At 33.5% G+C, this 24,479-nt stretch overlaps 1 protein-coding gene across 1 annotated transcript in view; it reads right to left on the reverse strand.

The window, feature by feature from the left end:
- Nucleotides 1–5,941: 5,941 nt before the first annotated feature.
- Nucleotides 5,942–24,479, reverse strand: part of PTPN18 (protein tyrosine phosphatase non-receptor type 18) — a 163,142-nt gene continuing 144,604 nt past the window's right edge. Inside the window, exons 15-17 of the mRNA XM_053695813.1 lie at nt 17,775–17,802; nt 9,062–9,142; nt 5,942–7,049 (exon numbers count right to left, since the gene is read on the reverse strand). Coding sequence (XP_053551788.1) covers nt 6,985–7,049; nt 9,062–9,142; nt 17,775–17,802 — 174 coding nt within the window. The 3' untranslated portion in view covers nt 5,942–6,984. The remainder of the gene's footprint in view (nt 7,050–9,061; nt 9,143–17,774; nt 17,803–24,479) is intronic.

Below are 24,479 nucleotides of genomic sequence, written 5' to 3' on the forward strand. Positions count from 1 at the left end.
CAGCATCACACACAGAATGCACCAAGTCAGCAAGAGAGGTGAGTAAAATGGCTGCCAGCAGCACATGGCAAACAAAAGAGGGAAAAAACTCTGACAGGTACATACTGAGACGTTGTTATTCTCTTTTTTTAATTTAATTAATAAAGTATTGAACTTTTAATTTACTTAATATAGGAAAGAGTGCTAATATCAAACCCCCACTTAGGTTCTTTCCTAATCCCCATTTTTAGTGCCACATATCTGTAAGAAGAATTTGTCATTAAATACAAAATAATTATGGGTTAAAACAAATGTAAGCAGTTTAATAAGAAAATCCTTGGTTTCTTCGTTTTTCTCAAGAAAATAAGCTACTGCTTTACAACCCCATTCTGTTTTTATACTCGTATAAAGCGACTCAACGTCGCAAGTTACCAACAACGAGTTAGGTGTAACAGATGTATTCTGTATTTTATTTAATAAGTGCATAGTATCCCTTGTATGTGAGGGGAGAGCTTCCACCATATACCTGAGTCTCGCATCCGAATATCTGCTAGCCGGTTCCGTTAGAGACCCAATCCCAGACACGATTGGTCTCCCCAGTGGACATTGAATGTCCTTATAGATTTTGGATAACAGATATAGGGAATTCTACACTCAGACATTTGTCTAGTACTTTATTTTTTTATATAACTTCTCATTTGATCCACCACCCCCACTGAAACATCAACTCTGTTTCAAATTTGTTTAATTGTTGCAAACAGACACACTTTCTGGAAGTGCCTGCCACATAGGACAGTACCAATTTTAGGGGTCTGTCCCGGGGAGAGTGCCGTATGTCCCGCATTGCCCCCGGCATTGTTGATATTTGGTGCACCACTGTACGTGGTGGTCTCTGTGTGATTGCGTGTAGAGGGGCACTGAAGAACTCATCTGAAGTCTGTGACAGTGAGGACAGGGTCAGGAGGTGGTTAAGCTATAATCTAATCTATTCTGACAGTGTCTCAGTCAGTGACTCACATGATAATGGATTGAGATCCATCTGAGGGGAGCGACCGCTATAGCCAAGGTACAGACCGCACCAGTAACTTAGTGCAAGCAGGAACCTATGCACATAATACTCTGTATATTACCCACACATCCTCTTATGTAATGAGTATCATACAAATGTGCACATTGCTCTGTGTATAATATGGATATAGTTACACTCTCTTTTGAAGTTAATGTTGTTGACTGGTGTGCAGTTGATTGGCGGAGGTAGTTACTAAAAGAAAGAGGTTTCTGAGAGGATGAAAAAAAATGTCAAAAGCAGCAGGGCTTTTAATAGTCACTGTTGGCGTCCATAGAGGAAAACATGTGTTTCCTTTTTCTGTACCTGTGGGAAGAAAAGAGGCTCTTCTGATATACACATATGCACATACATATACAAACTTACACAGACATGTATACACAGATATGCTCAGACACACATATACATACATACACAAATATCCACATACACTCCCATACATACCTATACATACACATTTGCTGAATTTTAATATTTTTTTCTCGAATGTTTTATGGGTCTGCAACCCATATATATATATATATATATATATATATATATATATATATATATACACAGTATATATATATACAGTATATATATATATATATATATATATATATATATATATGTACACACACTCTTACAAAGGGTGTCCCTCTTTGGAATTTTGAAATGTTCGGAGGTATACTGCCAATACCTCTAAAATACAAACAGGCCCCAGATCTGACCCCTGAGGAACACCACTAGTAACTGCGCACTCAATCCACTCCATTTATTAAGACACTGTAAACTAGTATTCTAACTACTAGACCAAGGCAATACCGGTTATGAATTAGTTTGTTGTGTGGGAAAGTGTCAAAAGCTTTTCTGAAATCTAGATAAGCTACATCTACTGCTCCACCCTGTTCTCTTTTTAGTTACATAGTCAAAGAAATCAACTAGGTTAGTTTGACATGATTTTTCTGAATTAAAACCATGCTGTGTTTTGTTCTCTAAATTGCTTGACTTTATGTAACATATCATTATTTCCTTTAAAAGTGTTTCCCTTAATTTCCTAAAATTGAAGTTAATCGAACAAGCCAGTAGTTCCCTATTGCTCTGTTTATGATGATGTATCCCATTAGCGATTCTCCAATCATCTGGAAGCAAAGGTGTGCGCAGCAGATTTCCTTACAGCGTGCATCCAGTGATTTCTTTTTTTTAAATGACAAAATACATGAAAAGGACATACGTTTTACAACAAAAAAAGGAATTAAATTCACTTCTTATCAAAAAGGTTAAAAAAGGCTCTTTTTCTAAAAAATACATTAACAGTATACCACACTTTCATGAAGTAATCGTGCAAGCACTTTATTCACAAGAGTCCTTAAAGCCAAAACCAACAGGACCCATATTTATACTTTAAAACAACCAGACAGAGCCCCACTCTATGATAGTAAAAGTATAGCAGATAATTTTAGTAACTATTATAAACATTTATATAATTTAACAGATAATACCTCCTCAATTCATATTGAACATATTCAAAAATATATACAAGAAGCTGATATAAATAAGCTTAGCTCATCACAATTAGATGCATTCGATAACGCTATTACATTATCTGAAGTTGTCTAAGCTATTAAGGAATTGCCTTCAGGTAAAAGTCCTGGTCCCGATGGACTTGCTAATATATACTACAAGACATTTAGGGGATAACTGGCTCCTTAACTCCTGGCCCTATTTCAAACTCTAGATGAAGGTCATACGTTTTCACCAGCAATGCAGAAGGCCCATATCACAGTTATCTTAAAACCAAATAAACCCCCTGAAGATCCTAGCAGTTATAGGCCCAATCTCACTCCTTAATTCAGATATCAAAATCCTAGGCAAGAGATAATGACTTAATTCACACTGGCTTCATCAGGCAGGCTTTGTACCACTTCACAAGTGATTTCTCTTTGACTTTGGCTTTAGTGAACGACCTTCCAACATTCCCCTGTAAACTACGACTAAACCTATTGCATATGGGGCTTAATGCAGCTAAATCTCTCATAGCGTGACACTGGAAAAATACATTAATCCCCTCTAAAGCAATGTGGAAAGAAAGAGTCACTGAACTGTTAACCATAGAGGAAAATGGTTATTTAAGACACAATAAACCCACCCTTTACTATCGGAAGAGTATTTGCATTCGCACAGACAACATAGTAAAAATATGCCTTTACATTACGCTCAGGTCCCTATATTTGTTTTCGCTCCACATAGACAAATAACAATAGCCTATCTCCCCTCTCCACTTTTCACACTCTCCTGATCTTCTATTCTTATTTTAACTACCCTGAATTATCTAACTTTATTAGTCATTTATTTACCCCTCTAAACTACTTTGGCACCTCTACTATGCTATTTACATCAAAGTAAATTATCTTCGACACTGATTTTTCCTTCTATCGTGAACAATACTTGTCAATAATGTTATGATGATTTCAATAAAAAAATGAACCTTTTTGTTTGACCAGTTAAACCACTTGTGAATATTAACTTGTTATGTAGACATATAACATTCAATAAAAACAAATATATAGAAATTAAAAAAAAAAAAACGAACCAAGTTTTAAATGAAGAACTTTACAGAAAGATAGATACTGAACAGAAATTACACAAAATACAAGTATGCCCTAGTCTTAATAACCATGCACACAAAAATGAGTATATATATATATATTTATAACCAGAGAACAAAAACCCTCTATATGTGGCCCTGAAGCAGGTGCTTCCGGCCCTTCCTATACAGGCAGGGAGAACTTAACTGCCTACGGCACAGAAGGCCCAATTCTCAGAAAATCATGCCTTTAAAACAATCCCTGAGGGTCTTCATATGACAAGGTCATCTTATAGAATCTCTCCAGACCAGAGAGCTTTAGAAAATCTGTCCCCAAGACCTTGCCTCCTTGCGCTGCTGAAGCTGATGTCATCACACTAACATTGTACGCGTCATGGAACCTACAGTTATCATCATACCATGCACAAATTAAAGTGCTATAGCAGTGGTTTAATTGAGCCCTGGTTAATTGAGCCCACCTTATTAATTGATAGGTTTACTAAGTAATTGCTGAGTAAAAAAAAAATATGATGTTGAACTACATCCTACAATCTCATTCTTGTACCTTGCAAGTGAGGACAGAATAGGTCTCCCTCTTACTTCTATCATATTGAATTGAGAGGGGTTCGCAAGTAAAGTTCCAAGTGGTCCCAGGTAATGGTGGTGCACTTGGAAGGTCTCCCAGTTGTGTAATTTAGGTTAGTATGAAGTTAGCTGTATTAGGGGGTGCCTGAGCACACCTAGCACACCCTTTGCGCACTCCTATGCCTGGAAGAACTCTTGTTAACATTGATTGATTAAATAGATTGTAGTGATATTCCATGAGACCCCTAGGGAATAAAAGGGGGGGTTTAGACTTTCTCCACAGTCCTCCTAGAGCAGACCTATGTGTTCAAGGTGGGCAGTGCCTTATGCTAATGTATTAAACATCAATTAGTAAAGAGAGACAAAAGGAGAGCATAAATGGGCACACTTATAGGGAGAAAGTCTACCAATTAAATGTTGTGTGGAGAGTGTGAAGGGTTTAAAACATAACTTTTAATTAATAATACTCATAAGAGAAATATGGACTATGCCATCACTTAAAATAAATTAAAAATAGTGTCAAAAAAAGATTAGACACACCGGCTCCTCTCAAAAATATCGGTATAGTGATCAATCTATACCGATAAGTACTAACTTTAGTGTGTAAAACTATTAACAAATACTATATAGAGTCCCATAGATTTCAATCTGTAATAGGGAGTATAAGCTGATAAGCCTGGTTTAAGCGGAGATACCGTATTAAAGAGTAGCCACACAGTGGTCTGAAATAAGACTCACCCGGTCACTCAATTAGGCAAATAAGCCGATAATAGCCGCTCCACCAGTGGTTAACATTAACCAATTACCCTGTGCTTATTCTATGGAAAAGGTGCCATAAAGGCCAACAATTTACACTTTTGCTCTGAAAAAGCAGTTGCGAAACACGTGTCAGGCGTTCGCACTGCTCCTCTCATCCTTGGTCTAATTTTAGTGTAATTTAGTTCAAATTGTTGGCCTTTAAGGCACCTTTTCCATAGAATAAGCACGGGGTAATTGGTTAATGTTAACCACTGGTGGAGCGGCTATTATCGGCTTATTTGCCTAATTGAGTGACCGGGTGAGTCTTATTTCAGACCACTGTGTGGCTACTCTTTAAAACGGTATCTCCGCTTAAACCAGGCTTATCATCTTATACTCCCTATTACAGATTGAAATCCATGGGACTCTATATAGCATTTGTTAATAGTTTTACACACTAAAGTTAGTACTTATCGGTATAGATTGATCACTATACCGATATTTTTGAGAGGAGCCGGTGTGTCTAATCTTTTTTTGACACTATTTTTAATTTATTTTAAGTGATGGCATAGTCCATATTTCTCTTATGTGTATTATTAATTAAAAGTTATGTTTTAAACACTTCACACTCTCCACACAACATTTAATTGGTAGACTTTCTATCTATAAATGTGCCCATGTATGTTCTCCTTTTGTCTCTCTTTACTAATTAATGATTTAATAGATTATCTAATGAAGCAGCTATCACGTATCAAAGTTTCTTTAAAATCCTTGAATGAATATTATCTGGACCCTCAGTTTTTTTACTTTTTATTTTTGATAATGTCAGTATAACCTCATCCACTTTATAAAGATTAGTACTAAGCCCATGTTTATTTGTAATAGAAAACCACAGAATAACTGTTTTCTAAAGGACTGGAATGGCTTTAAATTTGAAAAGACATGCAAAACACTTTGAATAACTGGAATAGATCCCACCGTCTGAGAAAAGCAAACAAACTCAGCAGTGAGAGCAAGCAAAGCTGGTCTTTACTAAAGCTTCAGTCAGACATTACTTTGTGTATTTTACGGAATACCTTCCTTAGAAGCATCCTGTCAGTTATAAGAGCAGTATATAAACTTTTTTTTTTTGCAGGAATATAAAAAGTAAACATCTAAAAAAAGGTAATTTAAACTAATACAGCAGTATCTGTTTTGCACCTCTTACTTATGCTCATTGGCCAATTGGCATTTTCCTGTTAATGTTCATTGGTTGATAGGTAGCTACTTCCTGCTTGCTGAACATTAGAAGGTTGTACATATAAACCAAGGTTTAAGGAGGTACAAAAGTGACACTGGTACATTAGTATAAACTAAAACAGCGTTTACACTATTTTCAAGGCAAAAACAATAGCAGATTATTTAAGGTTGCTCTTTGATATGGATTACAATATATTTGTTAGCAGTGTATCTTTAACACTCACCAACAAATTGCCTAAGAAATATAAACAAAATAATATCCAGCACAATTGTATAGAGAGAGCATGCAAGCTGTAGGGTCTAAAGTACCAACCTCAAGCAGCACAAAAAACATACTTCTTTATTATAAAAGGAGCACCATACAAAAAAAGACTACATTACAGTCATATAGCCCTTAGTCATGCCATATGACATGACTAAGGGCTATCTGCCCAAAACACTATTTTTTGTATTGTGCTCCTTTTTATTAAAGAGAAGTACGTTTTTTTAGCGGTGCTGCTGTGTTCGACTTGCATAACAAATATAAATGTACAACATATTGAGCTCTAATAGACTTTTACATTAAATGTAACATTATCAATAGCACAAAATGTTAAGAATGAATCACAAAATGAGCATAATGAAACAGGAGCTCTATGCCCATCATATTAAGTTGTGTTATGCATTATTTTAGATGTCAGTATTTGGCGCACACAACGGTTGTAGGAGTCAATGGATGCAAGGAATTTGGAGCAGTCCTGTTGGGCATCCTGTACTAATCTCCTTTGGAAATTCAGGACCATAGATGTTGAAGACAGGTTTCAATGGTTCTCTATCGGCTCCACTCAGTTGGGGGATCCCTTGGGCCTTTTGGTTTTCCAATACGATGGTTAAATCCTGTGCAGGATAAAAATAGAGACACAGCTTTAAATATTGTCTAGAGAATAATACACCTAAAAGAGCACTTGGGGTAGATTTATTAAGTGTCAGACAGACATAATCCGCTGTAGCGGATCATGTCCGCCAACATTGCTAAATGCTGACAACATACGCTGTTGGCATTTAACATTGCATAAGCATTTCTGGTGAAATGCTTGTACAATGCCACCCCCTGCACAATCAAGGCCAATCGGCTGCTAGCAGAGGGTGTCAATTATACCGATCGTATCTGATCAGGATGATTGCTGTCCGCCACCTCAGCAGTGGCGTTTGAGTTAAGGAGCAGTGGTCTTAAGACCGCTGCTTCTTAACTCAAGTTTCCGGCAAGCTGGAAACTACGGGGGTATATAGCGGCATCCGCTGCTTGTTAAATCTACCCCATATCTTAATATGCCATTTTTACAACTATCTAGATACAATTTTAATAAATATATGACAGTGTTGTTTGAACCCTCTGGCATTATAGACATACTTCAAGTATGTTTAAGCTTTTTTCTATACTGGCCATTACATCAACTGCAGGAACTTTCTTCTTTTTTATTCACCACCTCTGCTGTACTCCCAGGGCTAGATATCCCATCAGGCAGTGCAGGCAATTAAGAAAATCTTTGTTCAATGTGAAATAATAAACAGTGGCAAGATGTTCAGAATCATTTTACATTATATGTCCTGTACATATGGCAGCAAGCGCAACCAATCAAAGTGGTACTGGAGAATGTATAGGTGACACTTAACTGTTTAATTGTGCACAGTAGAAAAAAATGCAATTCACTTTCATTATGCTTGTTTTTCCTGTAATTGGAAACTGAAACTCGTCATTTTCCCACTGTCCACTGAAAAAATGGAGTGCATTCAACAGAATTCAGTACACTGACAATCCAACATCCTGGACAGTGATTGGATGATTTGTGTCCCTATTTGGCCACAACAAAAGAAATTAGATAAACTGCCAGTCAAAATGTTTTTGAAGTGGTGAATCCCTGTGCAAATTTTCTTACAAATATATTACAAAAATAAAAAATAAAGAATAAGAAAAGAAATGCTTTTTTTCCCTATATGTGCCCTTTAGACACAGCATTTATTTGAGACTTTTATGAAACTCTCTCTGAATCAGTTTATTTGACAGAAATAAATACAAACACACATATTTATTTCAAATTTAGGAATTAGACACACAATTTTTAATTACTTAATTTTTATTAAAAAAGTTAAGCCTTAAAGGGACATGAAACCTTAAATTGTTGTTTTGTGATTCAGATAGAGCATACAGACTTACATGATCTAATGTGCTCTTCTCATTGGTGTCATTTGTTGAAAAGCATACCTAGGTAGGTAGGTTTAGGAGCAGCAATCCACCACTGGGAGATAGCTGCTGATTGTTGGCTACACATACATGCCTCTTGTCATTGGCTCATCAGATGTGTTCAGTTAGTTCCCAGTAGTGCATTACTGCTCTTTCAACAAAGATACAAAGAGAATGAAGAACATTTGATAATAGAAGCAAATTGGAAATTTAATCAAATTGTATTTTCTCTCTGAATAAAATTGTATTATCTGTTTACAAAGAGCTGCTTTGATATAGCTGTTTTTGCCTGTTGAAACCACTACAGATACTGGAAAATATGAATACTGCAAGAGGTATCAGCAGAAATCAATCTCCCAGTGGGGTGTGAGAGATCAGCCCATTTAAAAGGGTGTCCATGCAGCTTATCAAGCAATTATTAACTATACTGTCCCTTCAGCCCTTTTCAGATCAAATTACAATTTTATATGCACAATTGTTGCCCTTTCATATACAGGACAGACTCTTTTTTTAGTACAATGTCCCTTTAATGGAAAATCTTTAAAACCAGAACTGTCACAAGCGCTTTGTTTTTCTCCATTAGGTCACAACATGTATGGTAAACAACGGCATTTCTGTTTGAGAGTGTAGTCACTGTTCCTGGTGATAAGGATGATGTGTCACCTACCCAGGGTCCCGCACACAGATACGCCAGTAGTCTGTCCTTTTGTAGAGTTGCTCAGGTCTTCATACTCATCGACAGATCCAGCTGCAAAGACAAGAGGATATAGTATTCCTATGTAATCGTTTATATAGCGGCTCTCTGATGTTTAGTGAGCTGTGAGGCGCTGGAGGTTGAACGGTGTAAGAATTAGGGATGGGCGAATGTGCTGAAAATGTAATTGGTTTTGGAAGAACAAATATGCCTGTGGACATTTGTTTTGGTCAATCACATGTGGATAAGAATTAAAATCCATTAAAATTCGGTATTCAAATGTTATTTCTGGTTGTCGTATGTTACTTTCGTTTTCGAATGTTCATAATTAGATGAAATGTCCTTATCTGAAAATACTATTCAGAAGTTCAATAGTGCATGTGGTAGGGAATTTAGTAAATTGATACATTACTTTGTATGCAGATCTTTTCCGATACAGTGCCTATATGTTTATATATATATATATATATATACTGTATATACACAGGCGTACCTCAGAGATATTGCGGGTTCAGTTCCAGTACACCACAATAAAGTGAAAATAGCAATAAAGTGAGTCACATTCATTTTTTGTTTCCCAGTGTATATAAAATTTGTATTTACACTATACTATAGTCTATTAAGTGTGCAATAGTATTATGTCTAAAAGAACTATGCACATGCCTTAATTAAAAAAATAATTTATTGCTAAAAAATGCTAATCATCATCTGAGCCTTCAGCAAGTCATCTTTTTGATGATAGTGTATATATACTGTATATATGGGTATGCATGTGTATTAATGTGTGCATGTGTTTATATGTGCATTTATGTGTATATATGCTGTATATATGGGTATGCATGTCTATTAATGTGTGCATGTGTTTATATGTGTATTTATGTGTATATATACTGTATATATGGGTATGCATGTGTATTAATGTGTGCATGTGTTTATATGTGTATTTATGTGTATATATACTGTATACATGGGTATGCATGTGTATTAATGTGTGCATGTGTTTATATGTGTATTTATGTGTATATATACTGTATATATGGGTATGCATGTGTATTAATGTGTGCATGTGTTTATATGTGTATTTATGTGTATATATACTGTATATATTTTGGTATGCATGTGTATTAATGTGTGCATGTGTTTATATGTGTATTTATGTGTATATATACTGTATATATTTTGGTATGCAGGTGTATTAATGTGTGCATGTGTTTATATGTGTATTTATGTGTATATATACTGTATATATGGGTATGCATGTGTATTAATGTGTGCATGTGTTTATATGTGTATTTATGTGTATATATACTGTATATATGGGTATGCATGTGTTTATATGTGTATTTATGTGTATATGTACTGTATATATGGGTATGCATGTGTATTAATGTGTGCATGTGTTTATATGTGTATTTATGTGTATATATACTGTATATATGGGTATGCATGTGTATTAATGTGTGCATGTGTTTATATGTGTATTTATGTGTATATATACTGTATATATGGGTATGCATGTGTATTAATGTGTGCATGTGTTTATATGTGTATTTATGTGTATATATACTGTATATATGGGTATGCATGTGTATTAATGTGTGCATGTGTTTATATGTGTATTTATGTGTATATATACTGTATATATGGGTATGCATGTGTATTAATGTGTGCATGTGTTTATATGTGTATTTATGTGTATATATACTGTATATATGGGTATGCATGTGTATTAATGTGTGCATGTGTTTATATGTGTATTTATGTGTATATATACTGTATATATGGGTATGCAGGTGTATTAATGTGTGCATGTGTTTATATGTGTATTTATGTGTATATATACTGTATATATGGGTATGCAGGTGTATTAATGTGTGCATGTGTTTATATGTGTATTTATGTGTATATATACTGTATACATGGGTATGCATGTGTATTAATGTGTGCATGTGTTTATATGTGTATTTATGTGTATATATACTGTATATATGGGTATGCATGTGTATTAATGTGTGCATGTGTTTATATGTGTATTTATGTGTATATATACTGTATATATGGGTATGCATGTCTATTAATGTGTGCATGTGTTTATATGTGTATTTATGTGTATATATACTGTATATATGGGTATGCATGTCTATTAATGTGTGCATGTGTTTATATGTGTATTTATGTGTATATATACTGTATATATGGGTATGCATGTCTATTAATGTGTGCATGTGTTTATATGTGTATGTATGTGTATATATACTGTATATATGGGTATGCATGTCTATTAATGTGTGCATGTGTTTATATGTGTATTTATGTGTATATATACTGTATATATGGGTATGCATGTGTATTAATGTGTGCATGTGTTTATATGTGTATTTATGTGTATATATACTGTATATATGGGTATGCATGTGTATTAATGTGTGCATGCGTTTATATGTGTATTTATGTGTATATATACTGTATATATGGGTATGCAGGTGTATTAATGTGTGCATGTGTTTATATGTGTATTTATGTGTATATATACTGTATATATGGGTATGCATGTGTATTAATGTGTGCATGTGTTTATATGTGTATTTATGTGTATATATACTGTATATATGGGTATGCAGGTGTATTAATGTGTGCATGTGTTTATATGTGTATTTATGTGTATATATACTGTATATATGGGTATGCATGTGTATTAATGTGTGCATGTGTTTATATGTGTATTTATGTGTATATATACTGTATATATGGGTATGCATGTGTATTAATGTGTGCATGTGTTTATATGTGTATTTATGTGTATATATACTGTATATATGGGTATGCAGGTGTATTAATGTGTGCATGTGTTTATATGTGTATTTATGTGTATATATACTGTATATATGGGTATGCAGATGTATTAATGTGTGCATGTGTTTATATGTGTATTTATATGTATATATACTGTATATATGGGTATGCATGTCTATTAATGTGTGCATGTGTTTATATGTGTATTTATGTGTATATATACTGTATATATGGGTATGCATGTGTATTAATGTGTGCATGTGTTTATATGTGTATTTATGTGTATATATACTGTATATATGGGTATGCATGTCTATTAATGTGTGCATGTGTTTATATGTGTATTTATGTGTATATATACTGTATATATGGGTATGCATGTCTATTAATGTGTGCATGTGTTTATATGTGTATTTATGTGTATATATACTGTATATATGGGTATGCATGTCTATTAATGTGTGCATGTGTTTATATGTGTATTTATGTGTATATATATATACTGTATATATGGGTATGCATGTGTATTAATGTGTGCATGTGTTTATATGTGTATTTATGTGTATATATACTGTATATATGGGTATGCATGTCTATTAATGTGTGCATGTGTTTATATGTGTATTTATGTGTATATATATATACTGTATATATGGGTATGCATGTGTATTAATGTGTGCATGTGTTTATATGTGTATTTATGTGTATATATACTGTATATATGGGTATGCATGTGTATTAATGTGTGCATGTGTTTATATGTGTATTTATGTGTATATATATACTGTATATATGGGTATGCATGTGTATTAATGTGTGCATGTGTTTATATGTGTATTTATGTGTATATATACTGTATATATGGGTATGCATGTGTATTAATGTGTGCATGTGTTTATATGTGTATTTATGTGTATATATACTGTATATATGGGTATGCATGTGTATTAATGTGTGCATGTGTTTATATGTGTATTTATGTGTATATATACTGTATACATGGGTATGCATGTGTATTAATGTGTGCATGTGTTTATATGTGTATTTATGTGTATATATACTGTATACATGGGTATGCATGTGTATCAATGTGTGCATGTGTTTATATGTGTATTTATGTGTATATATACTGTATACATGGGTATGCATGTGTATTAATGTGTGCATGTGTTTATATGTGTATTTATGTGTATATATACTGTATATATGGGTATGCATGTGTATTAATGTGTGCATGTGTTTATATGTGTATTTATGTGTATATATACTGTATATATGGGTATGCATGTGTATTAATGTGTGCATGTGTTTATATGTGTATTTATGTGTATATATACTGTATATATGGGTATGCAGGTGTATTAATGTGTGCATGTGTTTATATGTGTATTTATGTGTATATATACTGTATATATGGGTATGCAGGTGTATTAATGTGTGCATGTGTTTATATGTGTATTTATGTGTATATATACTGTATATATGGGTATGCAGGTGTATTAATGTGTGCATGTGTTTATATGTGTATTTATGTGTATATATACTGTATATATGGGTATGTATGTCTATTAATGTGTGCATGTGTTTATATGTGTATTTATGTGTATATATACTGTATATATGGGTATGCATGCCTATTAATGTGTGCATGTGTTTATATGTGTATGTATGTGTATATATACTGTATATATGGGTATGCATGTGTATTAATGTGTGCATGTGTTTATATGTGTATTTATGTGTATATATACTGTATATATGGGTATGCATGTGTATTAATGTGTGCATGTGTTTATATGTGTATTTATGTGTATATATACTGTATATATGGGTATGCATGTGTATTAATGTGTGCATGTGTTTATATGTGTATTTATGTGTATATATACTGTATATATGGGTATGCAGGTGTATTAATGTGTGCATGTGTTTATATGTGTATTTATGTGTATATATACTGTATATATGGGTATGCATGTGTATTAATGTGTGCATGTGTTTATATGTGTATTTATGTGTATATATACTGTATATATGGGTATGCAGGTGTATTAATGTGTGCATGTGTTTATATGTGTATTTATGTGTATATATACTGTATATATGGGTATGCATGTGTATTAATGTGTGCATGTGTTTATATGTGTATTTATGTGTATATATACTGTATATATGGGTATGCATGTGTATTAATGTGTGCATGTGTTTATATGTGTATTTATGTGTATATATACTGTATATATGGGTATGCAGGTGTATTAATGTGTGCATGTGTTTATATGTGTATTTAAGTGTATATATACTGTATATATGGGTATGCAGATGTATTAATGTGTGCATGTGTTTATATGTGTATTTATATGTATATATACTGTATATATGGGTATGCATGTCTATTAATGTGTGCATGTGTTTATATGTGTATTTATGTGTATATATACTGTATATATGGGTATGCATGTGTATTAATGTGTGCATGTGTTTATATGTGTATTTATGTGTATATATACTGTATATATGGGTATGCATGTCTATTAATGTGTGCATGTGTTTATATGTGTATTTATGTGTATATATACTGTATATATGGGTATGCATGTCTATTAATGTGTGCATGTGTTTATATGTGTATTTATGTGTATATATACTGTATATATGGGTATGCATGTCTATTAATGTGTGCATGTGTTTATATGTGTATTTATGTGTATATATACTGTATATATGGGTATGCATGTCTATTAATGTGTGCATGTGTTTATATGTGTATTTATGTGTATATATATACTGTATATATGGGTATGCATGTGTATTAATGTGTGCATGTGTTTATATGTGTATTTATGTGTATATATACTGTATATATGGGTATGCATGTCTATTAATGTGTGCATGTGTTTATATGTGTATTTATGTGTATATATATACTGTATATATGGGTATGCATGTGTATTAATGTGTGCATGTGTTTATATGTGTATTTATGTGTATATATACTGTATATATGGGTATGCATGTGTATTAATGTGTGCATGTGTTTATATGTGTATTTATGTGTATATATACTGTATATATGGGTATGCATGTGTATTAATGTGTGCATGTGTTTATATGTGTATTTATGTGTATATATACTGTATATATGGGTATGCATGTGTATTAATGTGTGCATGTGTTTATATGTGTATTTATGTGTATATATACTGTATATATGGGTATGCATGTGTATTAATGTGTGCATGTGTTTATATGTGTATTTATGTGTATATATACTGTATATATGGGTATGCATGTGTATTAATGTGTGCATGTGTTTATATGTGTATTTATGTGTATATATACTGTATATATGGGTATGCATGTGTATTAATGTGTGCATGTGTTTATATGTGTATTTATGTGTATATATACTGTATACATGGGTATGCATGTGTATTAATGTGTGCATGTGTTTATATGTGTATTTATGTGTATATATACTGTATACATGGGTATGCATGTGTATTAATGTGTGCATGTGTTTATATGTGTATTTATGTGTATATATACTGTATACATGGGTATGCATGTGTATTAATGTGTGCATGTGTTTATATGTGTATTTATGTGTATATATACTGTATACATGGGTATGCATGTGTATTAATGTGTGCATGTGTTTATATGTGTATTTATGTGTATATATACTGTATACATGGGTATGCATGTGTATTAATGTGTGCATGTGTTTATATGTGTATTTATGTGTATATATACTGTATACATGGGTATGCATGTGTATTAATGTGTGCATGTGTTTATATGTGTATTTATGTGTATATATACTGTATACATGGGTATGCATGTGTATTAATGTGTGCATGTGTTTATATGTGTATTTATGTGTATATATACTGTATATATGGGTATGCATGTGTATTAATGTGTGCATGTGTTTATATGTGTATTTATGTGTATATATACTGTATATATGGGTATGCATGTGTATTAATGTGTGCATGTGTTTATATGTGTATTTATGTGTATATATACTGTATATATGGGTATGCATGTGTATTAATGTGTGCATGTGTTTATATGTGTATTTATGTGTATATATACTGTATATATGGGTATGCATGTGTATTAATGTGTGCATGTGTTTATATGTGTATTTATGTGTATATATACTGTATATATGGGTATGCATGTATATTAATGTGTGCATGTGTTTATATGTGTATTTATGTGTATATATACTGTATATATGGGTATGCATGTGTATTAATGTGTGCATGTGTTTATATGTGTATTTATGTGTATATATACTGTATATATGGGTATGCATGTGTATTAATGTGTGCATGTGTTTATATGTGTATTTATGTGTATATATACTGTATATATGGGTATGCATGTGTATTAATGTGTGCATGTGTTTATATGTGTATTTATGTGTATATATACTGTATATATGGGTATGCATGTGTATTAATGTGTGCATGTGTTTATATGTGTATTTATGTGTATATATACTGTATATATGGGTATGCATGTGTATTAATGTGTGCATGTGTTTATATGTGTATTTATGTGTATATATACTGTATATATGGGTATGCATGTGTATTAATGTGTGCATGTGTTTATATGTGTATTTATGTGTATATATACTGTATATATGGGTATGCATGTGTATTAATGTGTGCATGTGTTTATATGTGTATTTATGTGTATATATACTGTATATATGGGTATGCATGTGTATTAATGTGTGCATGTGTTTATATGTGTATTTATGTGTATATATACTGTATATATGGGTATGCATGTGTATTAATGTGTGCATGTGTTTATATGTGTATTTATGTGTATATATACTGTATATATGGGTATGCAGATGTATTAATGTGTGCATGTGTTTATATGTGTATTTATGTGTATATATACTGTATATATGGGTATGCATGTCTATTAATGTGTGCATGTGTTTATATGTGTATTTATGTGTATATATACTGTATATATGGGTATGCATGTGTATTAATGTGTGCATGTGTTTATATGTGTATTTATGTGTATATATACTGTATATATGGGTATGCATGTGTATTAATGTGTGCATGTGTTTATATGTGTATTTATGTGTATATATACTGTATATATGGGTATGCATGTATATTAATGTGTGCATGTGTTTATATGTGTATTTATGTGTATATATACTGTATATATGGGTATGCATGTGTATTAATGTGTGCATGTGTTTATATGTGTATTTATGTGTATATATACTGTATATATGGGTATGCATGTGTATTAATGTGTGCATGTGTTTATATGTGTATTTATGTGTATATATACTGTATATATGGGTATGCATGTGTATTAATGTGTGCATGTGTTTATATGTGTATTTATGTGTATATATACTGTATATGTTTATGTATACATGTACAGTATATTATATGTATACAATTACGCTAATGCACCCTTAAATATGATCTCAGGACCTTCTTATATCTTTTGCAAAACTCAGTGTTAAAGGGACATGAAACCCAAATGTTATCAAATTTTCTTTGTTTAACCGTTATTCTTGGTTGAAAAACAGGAAGGTAATTTTGGCAACACTATATGGCAGCAGTTTTGCAACAATGGTATACAGTAACAGGAGCACTATATGGCAGCACATGTGCACGCTACCTTTCTAGACATTGCTTCAACAAAGAATAACAAGAGAACAAAGCAAATCTGATACCAGAAGTGAATTGGAAACTTTTTTTTTAAATTGTATTCTCTATCTAAATCATGAAAAAATGGGTTTCATGTCCCTTTAAGGATAATGCTAAATATAGTGCACAGTACTTATGCATATTTACATTTTAAAATGCAGCCAGCGCTGGTAAATACTCACCAGTTCTAGTGTGTGAAGCAGGATATCCCTACAAGAGACAATATAGAATCATTTTACTTATTAGCTCTGAGTGTTAAGGTATCTCGTGACCTAGTGACTTAACAATGATTACAGCCCAATCCTTAAAGGGACAGTCTACTCCAAAATTTGTATTATTGAAAAAGATAGATAATCCCTTTATTACCCATTCCCCAGTTTTGCATAACCAACACAGTTATATTAATATATATTTTACCTCTGTGATTACCTTGTATCTAAGCCTCTTTTAACAGCCCCCTCATCACATGGCTATTTATTTATTATCTATTGACTTGCATTTTAGACAATTAGTGCAGTGTCATGCACAGCTCCATGGGAGAGAGCACAATGTTATCTATATGACACACATGAACTAGCAGTCTCCTGTTGTGAAAAGCTAATAAAAAAGAATGTGATAAGAGGCCGTCTGTGGTAGATTAGAAACAGGCAGAAATTTAGAGGTTTAAATGTTATAACGTATATTAATATAACAATGTTGGTTGTGCAAAGTTGGGGAATGGGCCGTAAAGGTGTTATCTATCTTTTTAAACAATAACAATTTTGGTGTTGGCTGTCCCTTTAAACTTTGACTTATAAACCCAATCTAACTACAAACATCCAAAATGACCTGATACATAAAAAAACCGCCCCACGCGTCCAGCTTGTCCTGGCACAGATAATATGTGCAGCACATTTAACTAGGCTTGGTACACAGAATGTGGTCAATACATTCAAGCTGACATCTCACACACAATATAACTGGAGCATTCAAGTTAGCTGGAGCACATAATATGGATCACATGTTCAAGTTGGTTTGGTCCACATAATATGGCTCACATGTTCAAGTTGGTTTGGTCCATACAACATTGCTCACATGTTCAAGTTGGTCTGGTCCACATAATATGGATCACATGTTCAAGTTGGTTTGGTCCACATAATATGGCTCACATGTTCAAGTTGGTTTGGTCCACATAATATGGATCACATGTTCAAGTTGGTTTTGTCCACACAACCTGGCTCACGTGTTCAACTTGGTTTGGTCCACACAATATGGCTCACATGTTCAAGTTGGCTTGGTCCACACAATATGGCTCACATGTTCAAGTTGGTTTGGTCCACACAATATGGCTCACATGTTCAAGATGGCTTGAAATACAGAATGTGGCCCACATGTTCTACTTGTCTTGGCAAACCTAATATGGCCAATATAGTCAAATCGGCTTACCATACACAAGATGGCCCACACAATCATGTCAGTAGCACATATACCATAGCCCACACATTTAACATAGCCTTATACACAAAAGGAGTTTTGCTAATGCAATTTAGAGTACTAAAATGTAAGATTCTAAATTTTTGACCAAAGTCGTGAAATAAATAACTTGACCAGCTAACTAATTAATATATTTTCAATGAAAAATACAAAGCACACCACAAGCAATCTTGGCAACATTTTTATATACTTTTCTTGGTCGCCATGATATTGGGACCTGCTGATATTGTTATGATTGAGAAGAATCTGAAGGACACTGCTAAATGGCTAAGCATTACACATGGTAAAGCTAATCACAGTTAAGCACATATACCTCTTGTCACTGGCTCACCAGATGTGCTCAGCTAGCTCCCAGTAGTGTATTGCTGCTCGGAAGCTAACTCTATTACCTCATTTCTATTGTTATTGTAAACTGGGTAACTGGTGGTGACATAAAACATCTCTAGAGACATTAAAGGACCATTAAATATAGTCAAATTGCATAACAAGTCTGGGATAAAAAGACAATATAATAGCACTTACTCTGAATTTTATATGACCAGTAGTTGTTTTTTTCTGACAAATTTCCAAATTTTGTTAAATTTGCTAGGCCACTATATCATGTGACAGCCATCAGCCAATCACATACACTGTGAACTCTTTCACATGCTCAGTAGTTTCTAGTGTCTATCTAAAGTGACTGTGTGCAATTTGGTAAGGGAAGTAAATTGTAAAGTCTCTTAAAACTGCTTCTCTATCGGAATCATGAAGTTTAATTTTGACGCTAGTGTCCCTTTAATAGAGATACTAGTTGTTACCTCCAGTTAACAGCACCATAGGAAATTAGGGCTATGTGTTTAACCCTTCAGCAGAGTTTACATGCAAGAACTCTATTAGAATCACAAAACTTACATGTCCTTTTAAAGGGACAGTTTGCTCAAAAAAAATGTCTCCTCTTTAGTTTGTTCCCATTGATCCACTTTACCTGCTGGGGTGTATTAAATTGTTTACAATTATTTCCATTACCCTTATATTGGCATTTGATATTGTTGATTTAGCCTGTGGTATCTCCACCTATCATGGAAGTATTTGGCCTTAAGGCCAAGCTGTGTAAACACAGCCAGTAGAAGAAATTACACTCCCAGTGGGATATAGAAGCAATAAGGTAATAAAATGTTAATTTTCCATTGTTCTCTCCAAGTATTGGTCTTTGGTTTATGGACAGATATAAGATAAAGAAGCATGTATATGTACACTATGTGATAAAGTAATGCAATCTAATTATACCTACAAGCTCAACCCATTTTATTAGTTTGTGGCTTCAAAACACAAATGGCTAGATTACGAGTTTTGAGTTATGAGGGTTGCGGTATTAACTTGCACGTTATTGTCACCGCTCACTTACCTACAGCGCTGGTATTACAGGTTTTTAAAAACCCAGAGTTAAAAGACAAGAAGTGAGCGTAGAGCAAACTTGTGCTCCATACCGCACTCCAATACCAGCATTGCTTAAGTCAGCGGTGAGCTGGTTGTACGTGCTCGTGCACGATTTCCCCATAGACATCAATGGGGAGAGCCGGCTGATAAAAAGTCTAACACCTGCAAAAAAGCAGCATCAAGCTCTGTAACGCAGCCCCATTGATTCCTATGGGGAAACACATTTTATGTTTACACCTTACAACCTTATCATGAACCCTGAGTCTAAACACTCCTAATCTTACACTTATTAACCCCTAATCTGCCACCTCTGACATCGCTGACACCTACATTATATTTATTAACCCCCAATCTGCCGCTCCGGACATCGCTGCCACTATAATAAACATATTAACACCTAAACCACCGCACTCTCGCCTCACAAACACTAGTTAAATATTATTAACCCGTAATCTGCTGCCCCTAACATCGCCGCCACCTACCAACATTTATTAACCCCTAATCTGCCGCCCCCAACATCGCCGCCACTATACTAAATTTATTAACCCCTAAACCTAAGTCTAAATCTAACACCCCCTAACTTAAATATAATTAAATTAAATCTAAATCAAACCTACTATTAATAACTAAATAATTCCTATTTAAAAATAAATACTTACCTGTAAAATAAACCCTAAGATAGCTACAACATAACTAATAGTTACATTGTAGCTATCTTAGGGTTTATTTTTATTTTACAGGCAAGTTTGTATTTATTTTAACTAGGTAGAATAGTTACTAAATAGTTATTAACTATTTATTAACTACCTAGCTAAAATAAATACAAATTTACCTGTAAAATAAAACCTAACCTGTCTTACACTAACACCTAACCTTACACTACAATTAAATAAATTACCTAAATTAAATACAATTAAATAAATTAAATACAATTACCTAAATTACAAAAAAACAAACACTAAATTACACAAAATAAAAAACAAATTACAAGATATTTAAACTAATTACACCTAATCTAATAGCCCTATCAAAATAAAAAAAGCCCCCCAAAATAAAAAAAACCTAGCCTAAACTAAACTACCAATAGCCCTTAAAAGGGCCATTTGCGGGGCATTGCCCCAAAAAAATCAGCTTTTATCTGAAAAAAAATACAAACAACCCCCCCAACAGTAAAACCCGCCACCCACACAACCAAACCCCCCAAATAAAACCCTAACTAAAAAAACCTAAGCTCCCCATTGCCCTGAAAAGAGCATTTAGCTCTATTGTGGCCCAAAGCCCTAACCTAAAAATAAAACCCACCCAATAAACCCTTAAAAAAACTAACACTAACCCCTGAAGATCCACTTACAGTTTTGAAGATCCGACATCCATCCTCAACGAAGCCGGGAGAAGTCCTCATCAAAGCGACAAGAAGTCCTCAACGAAGCCGGGAGAAGTCTTCATCCAAGCCGGGAGAAGTGGTCCTCCAGACGGGCAGAAGACTTCATCCAAACGGCATCTTCTATCTTCGTCCATCTGGCGCGGAGCGGGTCCATCTTCAAGACATCTGGCGCAGAGCATCCTCTTCCAATGAAGTCTTCTTCCAGAATGAATGTCTCTTTAAGTGACATCATCCAAGATGGCGTCCCTTAGATTCCGATTGGCTGATAGAATTCTATCAGCCAATCGGAATTAAGGTTGAAAAAATCCTATTGGCTGATGCAATCAGCCAATAGGATTTAACTTCAATCCTATTGACTGATCCAATCAGCCAATAGGATTGAGCTTGCAAAAGGCCCTTTTAAGGGCTATTAGTAGTTTAGTTTAGGCTAGGGTTTTTTTTTTTATTTTGCGGGGGCTTTTTTTAATTTGATAGGGCTATTAGATAAGGTGTAATTAGTTTAAATATTTGATCATTTCTTTTTTATTTTGTGCATTTTAGAGTTTATTTTTTTTTTGTAATTTAGTTAATTGTATTTAATTAATTTAATTGTATTTAATTTAGGTAATTTATTTAATTGCAGTGTAGTGTTAGGTGTTAGTGTAACTCAGGTTACGTTTTATTTTACAGGTAAATTTGTATTTATTTTAGCTAGGTAGTTAGTAAATAGTTAATAACTATTTAGTAACTATTCTACCTAGTTAAAATAAATACAAACTTGCCTGTAAAATAAAAAAAAAACCTAAGCTGGATACAATGTAACGATTAGTTATATTGTAGCTATCTTAGGGTTTATTTTACAGGTAAGTAATTGTAGTGTAATGGTAGTTTAGTTTAGGCTAGTGTTTTTTTTTTATTTTGGGAGGGGCTTTTTTTATTTTGATAGGGCTATTAGATTAGGTGTAATTAGTTTAAATATCTTGTAATTTGTTTTTTATTTTGTGTAATTTAGTGTGTTTTTTTTGTAATTTAGGTAATTGTATTTCATTAATTTAATTGTATTTAATTTAGGTAATTTATTTAATTGCAGTGTAGTGTTAGGTGTTAGTGTAACTCAGGTTACGTTTTATTTTACAGGTAAATTTGTATTTATTTTAGCTAGGTAGTTAGTAAATAGTTAATAACTATTTAGTAACTATTCTACCTAGTTAAAATAAATACAAACTTGCCTGTAAAATAAAAAAAAAACCTAAGCTGGATACAATGTAACTATTAGTTATATTGTAGCTAGCTTAGGGTTTATTTTACAGGTAAGTATTTAGTTTTAAATAGGAATTATTTAGGTAATGATAGTAGGTTTTCTTTAGATTTATTTTAATTATATTTAAGTTAGGGGGTGTTAGGGTTAGGGTTAGACTTAGGTTTAGGGGTTAATAAATATAGTATAGTGGCAGCGACATTGAGGGCGGCAGATTAGGGGTTAATAAATGTAGGTAGGTGGCGGCGATGTTAGGGACAGCAGATTAGGGGTTAATAATATTTAACTAGTGTTTGCGAGGCGTGAGTGTGGCGGTTTAGGGGTTAATATGTTTATTCTAGTGGCGGCGATGTCCAGAGCGGTAGATTAGGGGTTAATAATTTTATTTTAGTGTTTGCGATGCGGGAGGGCCTCGGTTTAAGGGTTAATAGGTAGTTTATGGGTGTTAGTGTACTTTTTAGCACTTTAGTTATGAGTTTTATGCTACGGCTTTGTAGTGTAAAACTCATAACTACTGACTTTAGAATGCGTTACGAATCTTGCGGGATAGGCTGTACCGTTCACTTTTTGGCCTAAAAAAAGCTTGTAATACCGGCGCAATGGAAGTCCCATTGAAAAAAGACTATAAGCAAATTGCGTAAGTTGATTTGCGGTAAGGCAAAAAAAGTGTGCGGGACAGCTGTACCTACAAGACTCGTAATAGCAGCGGTAGTAAAAAAGCAGCGTTACAAATCAGCTAATCAGCTAATTCATATACACAAATAAGCCTTAAAAAAGCAAATCTCATACATTTTATACTCTGCAGCTGGTAAAAAAAAGTAATTGGAAACACATTAAGGGAAAAACAATTTTATAGTATACTGTCCCTTTAAAGTTACTGTTATATGTCTGTTTAAACTTTCATGGTTCAGGAAGGATATACAATTTTAAGATACTTTTACATTTACTTGCAGTATCAAGTTTACTTTGTTTTCTTGTGGTCTTTTGTTGAAAAGCATACCTAGGTACCTTCAGGAGCAGCAAGGCAGTACTGGGAGCTAAATTGTTGACTACCCACATATGTCTCTTGTCACTGGCTAAGTGTGTTCAGCTAGCTCACAGTAGTGCATTGCTGCTCTGTAGCTGATTTTAAAAAGCTGTTAGTCCCTCTGCAAGGGTTAAACACACCTTCATATACAAGCAATAGTACAATGCCCTAACAGATTAGAGTATTTTTTTTGCGCTATGTTCCTTTAAATTAGAGCAGGTAAAGGTAGGATGGTGGGCAGTGTTCCTGCTGCGGCACAGCAGTGAAACCGTTAATAATAATAATACCTTGTGGATATGCTGGTCGAGCATCATGGGAAATGTAGTTCCAAAACCTCTGGAGGGCCAAGT

The sequence above is a fragment of the Bombina bombina genome, chromosome 12, assembly GCF_027579735.1.
Source record: "Bombina bombina isolate aBomBom1 chromosome 12, aBomBom1.pri, whole genome shotgun sequence".
NCBI classification, from domain to species: domain Eukaryota; kingdom Metazoa; phylum Chordata; class Amphibia; order Anura; family Bombinatoridae; genus Bombina; species Bombina bombina.